General features: G+C 41.2%; 1 protein-coding gene across 1 annotated transcript; it reads right to left on the bottom strand.

Moving 5' to 3' along the window:
- Positions 1 to 392: 392 nt before the first annotated feature.
- ZNF652 (zinc finger protein 652) lies at positions 393 to 10,285 on the bottom strand. Its single transcript, XM_032202735.1, has 5 exons — positions 9,138 to 10,285; positions 5,599 to 5,746; positions 5,174 to 5,289; positions 2,227 to 2,371; positions 393 to 1,823 (listed from the first exon to the last, which is right to left on the bottom strand). Exons 1-5 carry the CDS (start codon positions 10,044 to 10,046, stop codon positions 1,309 to 1,311), a joined length of 1,833 nt encoding a protein of 610 aa, XP_032058626.1. The 5' UTR covers positions 10,047 to 10,285; the 3' UTR covers positions 393 to 1,308.
- Between the last annotated feature and the right edge of the window lie 1,530 nt (positions 10,286 to 11,815).

The raw sequence follows: 11,815 nt of genomic DNA, 5'->3' as shown, positions 1-11,815 counted from the left end.
AGAAACACATTTATGATTTCACTTAATTCCCTTCTCTTAACAACTCCAGGAATTCCAACACACAATCTGAAGAGCAGCATTTTATATGATTCCCCTGCTTAAAACCATACCATGAAAAGCCATTAAAACTCACTCTCCCACATAAAGAGAAAAGATGTTTGGCTGACTTGAGATACTCTCTCTCTAACCCATTTCATACCTGACTCTGACTGAACTAAACAATAACCAGTGCACAAAGAGTATGGTATCTCAACATCCTTGTCCAAAAATAAATCTTAAAAGAAACTCTGAAAAGGGAAACTTAAAGCAAAGAACCCCCCCCAAACATTCCTGCCTCCCCTCCCCCTCTAAAAAAAACACAAAACAAAAGCCAACAAAACAACCCCCCCCAAAAAAAAACAAACAACAAAAAACAAACAAAAAAAACAACCCAACCCACCAATCTACTAAAATAAATTACGTATAGTTCTGAAATCAACATCACTTTTGAGGCAACATTTCCAGAGACCTCTTGGATTGCTTTCTTCTATGAAGCACCTTTTGCTGCTGTAAGTTGTATAGTTGTAAGAATAACTTTAACTATAGAAGCTATATGCATCTTTTAAGAATCACATTTCAATGATTATAAAAATTTATCTATTATACAACATAGGTCCAGCTACACTGAAAAAATTACACCGCTTATTGAAATACATTTCATTTTAGAAACAGACTACTAAATAGGTCTATACAAAAAACTCTAAAATAATTTCTGTAGTAAAATAAAGAGTGTGTTAGGAGAGCTACAGAAACAAGAATTTTTTTTTGTCTTTCTTTATAATGCTCAAATATACTGTGATACGTGTCTGGCTCACTCCATAGCCGGCACCAAAAGCTGAAAAGAATCCATTACAATACACAGTGATACAATTAATGCTCTGTATTAATCTCACAGCCTTTCCGATTAGTACAAAGAAAACCTGGGCTTTCTCCTCTTTGAGGAGAAGTCCAGGATATAAAAGCAAGCATACCTCATCAGCTGATATGAAATTATAAAATTCCACAAGTTTCAGTATCTGAAATTTATAAAAGTCACCAGTAAAACACAAGCAAATTAGGGTTGAGTCCTGTTGATTCCCAGGTTCAAATGAGCACTGCTGATCCAAACCAGGATTTCCTCATTTGCTAACCAATTCAAAGGAAAAACGAGGATCGTCTGCTGGGGCTAAGAGATGGACAAAAGTCTTCATCAGCTAACCCTCTGTACTTCCATGAGGGCATGTCTTCATGTGCATAAAATGGGAAAATGACTGACAGGAAGCCAAGATGTTAGTGGTGCTGTGCTGAACTGTTTTTTTCTGCCAAGTGTCGCAGAAAGTTGTCCTCACTCTGACCTCTGTGATTTAAAGGCTCACTCTTAAAAAGAGCTGGAGGAGGAGGTAAATGGGGAACAGGGGGGACTGGAAGATGATGTGGATGGTGAGGATGAGGATGTAGGTGAAGGTGTGAGTATGGATGGGGAATGGGGCGTGGAGGAAGTGTGTTTACTGGGTTCAGGTTCATAGGTGGAGTTGGGGTGGTGGGTGTGTTTACTACAGCAGGGACCGTGGTGGCAGAAGCAGCTGTGGACAGCGGAATCTGGACTGCAGATGACACATTCACAGGGCTGGTAACACGGAAGCACTTCTCCTTGTGTGCCTTGAGCATGTTGGAGAAGCGAAATCGCTGGCCACACACATCACATGGGTAGGGCTTCTCCCCTGTATGAGTTCGGCGATGTCTCTTCATGTTTGGGCGGCTGGTGAAGCTTTTCCCACAGATTTCACAGATAAAGGGCTTTTCTCCTATTGAGCACAGATATGGCAACTGGTTAGGCACAAAACATCTTCTAAGACTTCCTTTAGCATGCTTACATGAACTGTATATTACAAAATCTATTCTGACTGCTACGTTCAGCAGAGACAGCTGCTCTACAGAAGTCCTCAGTTTTTATGAAATCCTCTTATTTGGATTTTGATGGAAGAAAACCTTCTATAAGGCCTAAACTTTCATTTCCCCCAGCAGTGAATCACAGGACTATAAACAGTTCTTTAGATTTAACATAAGTTAACATACTAATCTCTCCTTTCTGATTTTCTAGGCTGGATAACAGCTTTGATCCTAAGTTCCAAGGGATGGAATACAGATGGAAGAGTAGAAATGTTTTTGTCCTGGAAGTACCTGTACTTTTCTTTGCTAAGTTCTTACCAGTGTGCGTTTTCATGTGCTCATCAAAGTACTGTTTCATGTTGAAGTCTTTACCACACCACTGGCACATGAACTGTTTGTGCCCGATGTGTATGCTCATGTGGGAACGCAGCTGGTACTTGTACTGAAACCTCTCATCACAGTTCTGCAACAGAAGAACAGCAACCATGATATTCAAGCATCACAGATCAGAAAGCAAGGCAGTCACAGGACAGCATTGAAATGTAGTAAGTGAAGGAATACAGAATACCTGAACTTCCCTGAACTAGGGAAACGTCACTCCCATTTTTAAAAAGGGTATTAAGGAGGATCTGGGAAACTACACACCAGTGAGCCTCACCTCTGTGCCTGGGAGGATCGTGGAAAAAAATCCTCCTGGAAGCAATGTCAAGGCACGTGCAAGACAAAGAAGTGATCCGAGAGAGCCAGCATGGCTTCACCAAGGGCAAATCATGCCTGGCCAATCTGGTGGCCTTCTATGATGAAGTGACTGAATCAGTTGACAAGGGAAGACCGACTGATGTAATCCACCTGGACTTCTGTAAAGCCTTTGACATGGTCCCACATGATATTCTGATTCTGTAAAGCCTTTGACATGGTCCCACATGATATTCTGATCTCCAAACTGGAGAGGTATGCATTTGATGGGTGGACCATTCAGTGGATAAAGAGCTGGCCTGAAGGTCACACCCAGAGAGTGTTGGTTTATGGCTCTGTGTCCAGGTGGAAGCTGGTGATGAGTGGTGTCTCTCAGGGGTCTGTCCTGGGACTGGTACCATTTAGTACCTTCATCAATGACATTGACAGTGGGATTGAAAGCACCCTCAGAAAGTTTGCAGATGACATCAAGCTGAGTGGTGCAGTCGATACAGCAGAAGGAAGGGATGCCATCTAAGGGGACCTGGACAGGCTTGAGAAGTGGGCCCATGCAAACCTAATGAGGTTCAACAAGTCTAAGTGCAAGGTGCTGCACCTGAGTAGGGGCAATCCCATACATGAGTACAGGCTGGGAGAAGAACTCACTGAGAGCAGCCCTGCAGAGAAGGACTTGGGGGTTCTGGTGTACAAAAAGCTCAACATGAGCCAGCAGTTTGCGCTTGCAGCCCAGAAGACCAACTGGGCTGCATCAACAGAGGAGTGGCCAGCAGGTGGAAGGAGGGGATCGTTCCCTTTCTGAGGCCCCACTTGGAGTACTGAGTCCAGGTCTGGGGCCCCAGCACAAGGATGTTGATCTCTTAGTGTGGTTCCAGAGGAGGGCCATGAGGATGATCAGAGGGCTGGAGCACCTCTCCTGTGAAGGGAGGCTGAGAGAGCTGGGGATGTTCAGCCTGAAGAGAAGGCTCTGGGGAGACTTCATTGCACCTTGTCAATACTTAAAGGGGGCTTATAAAACAGATGGAGAGCAACTTTTTGCTCAGTCAGAAAATGACAGGACAAGGGGGAATGGTTTTAAACTAAAATAGGGGAGATTTAGATTAGAGGTTAGGAGGAAATTGTTTACGCTGTTCTAGTGCCTCACCTCACCCTCAAATTGCTCAGAGAAGCTGTGGATGCCCTATCCCTGGAGGTGTTCAAGACCAGGCTAGATGAAGCCCTGGGCAACCTGATCTGGTGGGTGGCATCCCTGCCCATGGCCGGGGGGTTGGAACTGGATGATCTTTAAGGTCCCTTTCAACCTGAGCCATTTTATGATTCTATGAGATCAGCATGCACACAGACCCTCACACTCTATGAATGCAAGATTTAAGTTACTCAATGGGAATAGAAATTGACTTGTGCTAAAAGGTCTGCTGCCACAACAGCCTTGACAAGAAGCATGGAACAGTCATAGCCTTTAGTTGATGTAGCTGTTGGCAAAGCTGAGGGAGGGACACAGTTACGTTAACAGAAAAGTTCACTTAACGCATCATTTGGAGGTTTTGCAGCTTTGCTAGATCTCTCTGCTGGATTACAGCATGCCTCCACTAGAGGACTCTGCTCACACAGGAAAACCAACAGCAACTCTGTAAAGCAGCCTTGTGTTTCAGAAAAGCAGACAGTTCTCCAGCTTTAATTAATTGGCATGAGGTAATTTCTTTCCCTGCAAGTTCCTCAAGACTACTATGGCTGCAATACCACCATTACTACTCCATATCATGCTGGAGTTGTGCTCCACTTTGTGGACAGGGTGAGCCACCCAACCCAACCTGGAAACAGGAAGGGCTCTAAATCAGGGCCTGCCTCCCTCATGTGATGCCCACAAGCATCCCCATCACATGACTGAGACATTATTTGCCCTAGACATATGACTGGCTAAGTCTATCCCAAGTCCTTCCCAAGGGCAGGCGCAAAATTACAAATCACAAATACACATGAATGCACTAGCAAGACACTTCCCCCTTCCAACACATACACTCAGTTTAGGAAATGCCAATTTAGACTACAGTCTTGTATCTCAAGGAGGTTAACAGTTTGCAGTGATGCTGATAGTTTTTTCCTCACAAGTGAAAATCAAGCAGCAATTTATTTTCACTGTTGCCACCTCTGTCTGTTTCAAGTCCCTGGGCAGGATGAACAGGATTACCATAATTTACATCATGATACTGCTTTACTATGAACACTGAGGGAAAACTGGCATTCAAATCTTGCTGTAGCGTATACTAACTGAGAAAAACATGACAGCCAACAGTAAAAGCAAACCAAATACATCTCAGTTCGAATTGCTGTTAGATGCACTCCTGCTGCGCTCCCCAAACAGAGAATAATTTTCCCCAGATTTTTATGGAAAAAAATCTACAAGTCAGTCATCTACTCATCTACAAGTCAGTCAATTCAGTTTCCACCCATATGCCCTACTGACAGTGTTATTAATTTTATGTCTTATATCTAATATCTAAACGTAAGAATGTTAAACAAAATAAATATCTTATATCTTTATATCTAAACAGATTAACAGTTGCTGCCTCACCTCACATCTGAAAGGTTTCTCTCCAGAATGCTGTAGGGAATGTACTTTGAGAGACATACTGCGTTTGAATGATTTTCCACAGGTTTCACATGTAAATGGCATGTCCTTTGTGTGTGCTGCAACACAACAGTACATTAGAGATGGCCACTACCACACAAACATTTTAGCTCTTGAACAAAATTTCTTCTCCAGTACAGAGAAGGAAAATGATTATTAGTATTGTACAGCTTTTAAGTATATATATGTTTGTACACAGGTATGTATATACATACTTTGCTTGCAGTCAGTACCACAGATTGGAACATTTAAGCTAAGGATAAACTGAATTTGCCTTTTTTTCCCCCCTCAAAACCAGCAATTCTAAGTGAAGAACCACAAACACATGTTTGAGGCAAAAACAACAGAAGCACTAATCAATAACTCACCAACCATATGTTTTCGCACATGGGCCATAGTGTAGAACTTCTTTTCACAGATCTCACAAGAGAATTTCTTTTCTGCATATCCGTGGACAATCTTGATATGTTCGTGAAGGGACCAGAGCTTCTTGAATGATTTATTACAGGAAACGCACTGAATGAATGGGATAAATACAAGGAAGTTTAAATTAGAAAGATGCAGTGATTCAAGTTTGCAGAGTTAAGCCATATGTCCTACTCTTGCATTACAAAAGGCAACCCAAACCAATGCAAAATGCTGTATATTGTCTCGGACTGTGCTACAGCCTAGTTTTACTGTTTCACAGTTGAAACAAATACACTAAGGAAAGCTGGAAATTCTGATCAAGCACAATTAGAAATGGTGTTAATACACTGCATCTTGACGCCACCCAAAGAGCACCACAGCCACTGTGCTAACTTATTTCCAGAACACAACAGCATACATAGCTGGATGCAGCCTCCAAGGAACTGAGCGAGTCCTAACACAAAAATGATGACTTCACAGGCACCGATGCTGCTGGTAATCTAAACCATGGTGTGGGAAGGAGCCAACAAAGGTGGAGGAGGGTAACACCACCTAGTTGTTAACCCCCATTTGCCCATCCAGCCCTGTCTTTTTCAGGAGCACTCTGAACCTTTTGTAACCCTTTTAGCTCTGTACAGAGGACAGCTTCTATCTTGCAGCTGTTGACCATGCAGAGAGTCTGTACACACAGTCAGTACAGCAAAGCAAGCTGATGCCTTCATCTTTTATGTTGCCGCCTTCATCTTTTATGTTCTAACTCTTCATTTATACTTATCAGTAGCATTGAAGGTCTAAAATGACTGCGCACAAATGTTTTGATCTCTTCGCACAACTACTGTGGAACATTCAGAAAATCAGTGATGAGCAGGATCCACAGGCTTTCACACATCTCATTTTTCAGAGTTCTTGCTAAAGACTTGTAAAAATGCTTGTGCAATTTTGAAAATTCCAGAATAATCCAAGTATAAACTTGATAGCAGCCATATGTGTGAGGATACAAAGTTATTTTCATCTTTGAAGTAAAGAAGAAGGAATTGTGGCTTGTTGGTTTTTGTTAGCTGTTGGGGCATTTGGTGTTTTTTGGTACATCTCAATTTTTCTGCCTGTCAGTTATTCTCCTCCCCCAAGTAAGAACAGCTGTTTGCTGCTCACTGAAGAACTAGCAAATACTATGCCTTCTGACAACTTGGGTTGTTTCTTCTCTGCACAGGCAAGTTATGCTGCTTCCACAGTGCTCAAGTCTCTGCAGGCCTGGAAAATCTGGTACACCACTCACCATGCTGACTCTAAGGAGATCATTTACCTCTGAAAGTACCTACTTGGAGGCAAGTCAGGATCAAACTGTAGTCCAGGGTGGGGGACAGGGACGTGAGGCGGAACAGGACTCTATAGAGCAAAGTAATACTAAGAAATGATCAAAAATCATTTAAGGTTCGGTGAGACCTTGACTCTGTCAATCTACAATTTCACTGATGATCGCAGCAAGTAATTTAGATTATTAACATCTACCACATGGAATCTAAGATGACAACAGAAATTCTGCGAGGGTGCTAATTTTGAAAGGATAAAAACCAGAAGTTACCTAGAAAAACAGACATATTACATCACTTCGTTGAAAAATACAAAGAGACAGCCATGTTTATCAGTTCAACTACCACTTACATAATGAAGCCATGTTTCTAGACAAAGCTCTGTATCTCCCTTGACATATTAAACCCTGTATTAATGTAACACTTTCCTATCCCAGTACTCTTTTTGCCAAGTGCAATAGAAAATTTGCAGGCAGCTGTGAAACATATTCCAAATGTTACAACAGACAAAAATAATTGCTGAATACATACTTATACTGAGAACTTGAAGACAACTCTTGGTGCTTCTATCACCTATGAATATAGGGAAAAAATCTGGACCTGATTCTTCTGGTATAGGATATAAAACAATTTCTACAACTTCTTCTTTCCTTATTCCTTCGGAGAAATGAATGTAACCCCTTAGAAACACATGGGTGCATGGATTACAAGACGCTTCTCCATTCTATGCCACACATTCAAACTATTCATAAATTCTTGTCCAAATCAAAAGATTTAATGCTGTGAATGAGCCATCTGGATGACAGAGCATCCCTGAAATTTACATTAAAATGTTCTCTGCCACAAAAAACTTCATAACAGTTTATTTCAAAAATCGCAAGGACCTACTGAAATGTTTATGTATTTTACTATGTTCAAGACTCATTATCTTATATTATATTCCTTCCTGCAGTCTTCCTCCTATGAGCTGAAACATAAGGAAAAATAGCATAGCGTTATATAGAGCTGCATCTGAGTCTTACAGCAAAGAAATTACAACAAACATTTCAACCATCTCCCGCACAGTGGGAATTGAATACAAATTCAGTTTAGCATTTAAGCAAACAACAACAAAGTCTTACATGTTTCTGGGAAAACTCACTGGACAGACAAAAAAAAAACTTGTTGCCCTACGAACTAGGAAGTCCTAGTTCAGCTGCACAGAAATTGAACCCAATCTGCTTCATCCTAGCAGTGGGAGTATTTCTGAAGTAGGTGGTAACACTGTGCCTAGTTTAACAGGGCAAAAAAAGCTTGTTAAAATCGCCATATAAAACAACATTGCCTCCAGTTACAGGAGAACATAGATGCCCACGAGCAGAGAACAAACCACAGATGAATGAGAACTTCTGAAACTCTTTCCACAACTGTAACTTTAAAATAGTTCTATTACAACATGAGTTTCCATTGTTGTATACAATTAAAAGCTGCAAATCCTCTGGCAAGAAAGACCAGACATCTTTTTATGATCAGTGAGATTTACTGAACTTTTTGCACTGGAAAAAGGGCAGGCTCACAAACAGATTCAGTCACTGAATTAATATACTTCCCTATACATACATGAACTATAAGCAATGCTGTACATTACTTATGATTATTTTCAGTAGGACTAAATAAAGTTACTTTTTAACACAAAAACAAATCCTAACTTCACTAGCTTCATTCTCACCTGCTTGCCTCTCCAGTATTGTAACAATTTCTAATTACAATACCATGAACACATCATAATTTTGTTCTCCCTTGAAATGTTATCTGGATATAATATGTAACTGAGTATCAGGACACTGAAACTTGAAAGCTAGTGATAGCTGCAGGTGCTCAGCACCCGAAGAAGTAGGGTTTTTTTCTGTCATGTGCACTTGTTTTCAGGCCAGTTACTCTAGAGTTTGACATGTGTTAAAGTAGCTTTGTGTTTTCCCCAACATGTAGTTAAATACTAGAGTAACTCTGCTAAACCAGACAACACTTGCATACTCTGTTTCCTACAATTTACTTCTTTCGGGAGACACCAAAAAGTGCTGATAGGTAGAGACAAGGTCTTGGTCAGAATCTGGTCTGCACAAGAGATTTCCCCCTCTGAAGTGTCCACTAGCTGTATCTAGGGCACAACAGAAGGTATGGAAATCTGGCAAGCAGGTGAGCAAACCTACCTGGATATTTTTTTCACAGTCTGTTTGCTGGTGAAGGGACAGCTCACTTTCTAGAACAAATTTCTTCCCACATTTGTCGCAGATCTGCATGCGCCTGTGAGTGACGTTCATGTGCTTCTCCAGGTACCAGCGTGTGTTAAACACCCTGGGGCACTTCTCACAGGTTAAAGTCTCCTTCTCTTCACACTTTGATTTCTGCACAGGTGCCTTGGGCTCCTTTGCAGCTTTCTTCTTACGCTTGGGGGGCTCCACACTTTTTCTACGACCCCTTGTAGTTCTGGGTGATGGGGAAGTTGTGGCTGCTGCAGCAGATGCAGCTCTCCTTGTTCTCCTTTGTGCAACACTAACTTTTTCCACTCTTTTCTCTTTTTTCTTCTGCCTCTCATTTTCCTCCTCATCATTACTTTCTTCAGTGGCCTCTTCCCCACTGTCACCCTCCTCTTCCTCACTGCTGGTCTTAAGAACAGCAGTCTCTTTGGACTGGGAGGGGACACCCTTCTCCCCTTTTGATACATTTAATGTTTGGTTGTTAAGGTTTACCTCTACTATAATCTGCTCCCTTTTGTAAGTCACTTCATCTTCCTCCTCTTCCTCCTCCTCGGAGTCGTCAGAGTTTTCTCTATCTTCTTTCACAGCCCGGACTTCTCCTACTGATCTGTTCTCCCTGAAATATGGCTGCTCTTCTCTTTCATGGAGATGTGGTTTGCTCATTTTGCTGTCCACCAACACCGAGTAAGGACTTCCTGACTCTCTCTTGTATACTTTGGTGGATAGATCAAGTTCCTGGCTGGCACCATGATAAAATGTGGGTGGCACTTGACCACGGTGACTGTCCTCTTGCGCCATACCTGCTACATGCACTGCACAGTTTTCAACCAACTGTTGACAAGAATTGGTTGTCTGACTCATGGGGGGGGGATGGGACAGGGCACTCTGATTCAATGAACACCTTCAATCCCAGAAAACCAAGCAAGCAGCTTTAAATCGGGATGGGTTCTCATGACTGATGCCTGTTTCATCTACACAGAATAGGATTCTCTGCTGATGTTTAGCACTGATACGTAGGTCACAGAACTCTGATATTATGCCAAGAGCAGAGCAGTAGCAATTATTCTTCTGACGAAAGTTGTCAATGAACTGTTGAACATTTTATCTATAAAAGACAACAGAGAAAACATGATCAATTACAAAAAAAAAACAAAAACAAAAAACAAGAAACAACAACCAACAACAAAAAACAACACCCTAAAATCTTTACAAATTTCTTTTGGGCTTGTACAAGTAAGGTAAAAAACAAGGTATATACCATCCATGAGCTATATCTGCCATGAGTGGATTGTCCTATAGCATTATCTCAAGCAAAACTGGGAGCTAGGTACAAATACATGCACCTTTAAAGTGGGCCAGAACTAGTACTAGAACCCTCAAGGAGAAATCGTGGCATGCTATTCATTTCAAAATGAATACTCTGCACCTGTCAAAGATCACCACCTTCTAACTGAAAGCTGGGCCAATATGCTGATCTTTGTTTCTCCTGGAGCACTGATGGCCCCAAGACTCCGCTCAACTCCCACATGCCTCTTCATCAAACAAGGTGTATACATGTATACCTATGCAGAAATATCTCTTCTTCTGTAACTTCCACAGAAAGCACATCCTTACCCCTAAATAGGGCATATTAAGAACTTTTATATCAAACAACGTTCCATTAACGCAGATATGCACGAACAATTTCAATGGAAACATTTTCAACTGGCAGCACTAAATCAGGTTAAGAACAGTATGTCCCCCATCTTGTTTCCACATCAGACATCCCTCATAGCCTCTTGATTTAAGGCACCTTAGTCTTTTCTTCTCATTCTCTTTTCCCCCACCTATTTATTCCTCACTGCAATAGCCGAACAGTTTGCCCATCTAAGTTTCATTTGCAGTTATCCAAGCTGGAATTTGGCCAAGACACTGTACTTTTTGCAAAAGGTAGCAGTAATGTGATCCCTAACGAATACAAGTAATTAACCTCTGGCATTTATTTTTTTACTGTCAATTACATTTTAGTAGCACAGTATTACAATACCAATTGGTCAGAGCCAAACTTGCAACTATAGGGTGAAGCCAAAAGAGATTCATTACAGAGAGTCTGAGGGAGATCCCATGACTGGATGATAGAGAAGACCCCTGAGAGAAAATGGAAAGATTGAGCTGCTAAGTATGAAGAACACTGGATCCCTACTATTGGTGTCTGAAAAATTCCTCAACTTTGAGGTTATAAATTTGGGAAAAGTCCAGCAGACAGGTATAAAACATTTGAACTTTGCAGAATCAAACCCTGATTTTTATTTTCATTGTGTTTTTTTTTTTTTTTTTTTTTTTTAATTGTTGGTCTGATAATAATCTGAAGTAGTAATACAAACAGGATTTTTACAGTAATTTTTTGTCCACTTTGTTCTAAGTTAAAATGTTCTCTGCTCTACAAATGCAATAACTTCCTTGCACACACATTTTGACACAATTTTTATATAGTGTAGTTTCAATCTTACTGGTCCATGAGAAATTTCCCCCTTTGAAATGAATTTAATTGAACAGGTGATGAACCTACTAATGCTCTCAGTGTTTTGAATAACAGAAGACCGAACCTTGCCCTACAATCTTTGTGAAGTAACATACTAGTGAAAGTGACT

Source organism: Aythya fuligula, chromosome 24, assembly GCF_009819795.1.
Source record: "Aythya fuligula isolate bAytFul2 chromosome 24, bAytFul2.pri, whole genome shotgun sequence".
NCBI classification, from domain to species: Eukaryota; Metazoa; Chordata; class Aves; order Anseriformes; family Anatidae; genus Aythya; species Aythya fuligula.
This window is presented reverse-complemented; position numbering and strand designations above follow the sequence as displayed.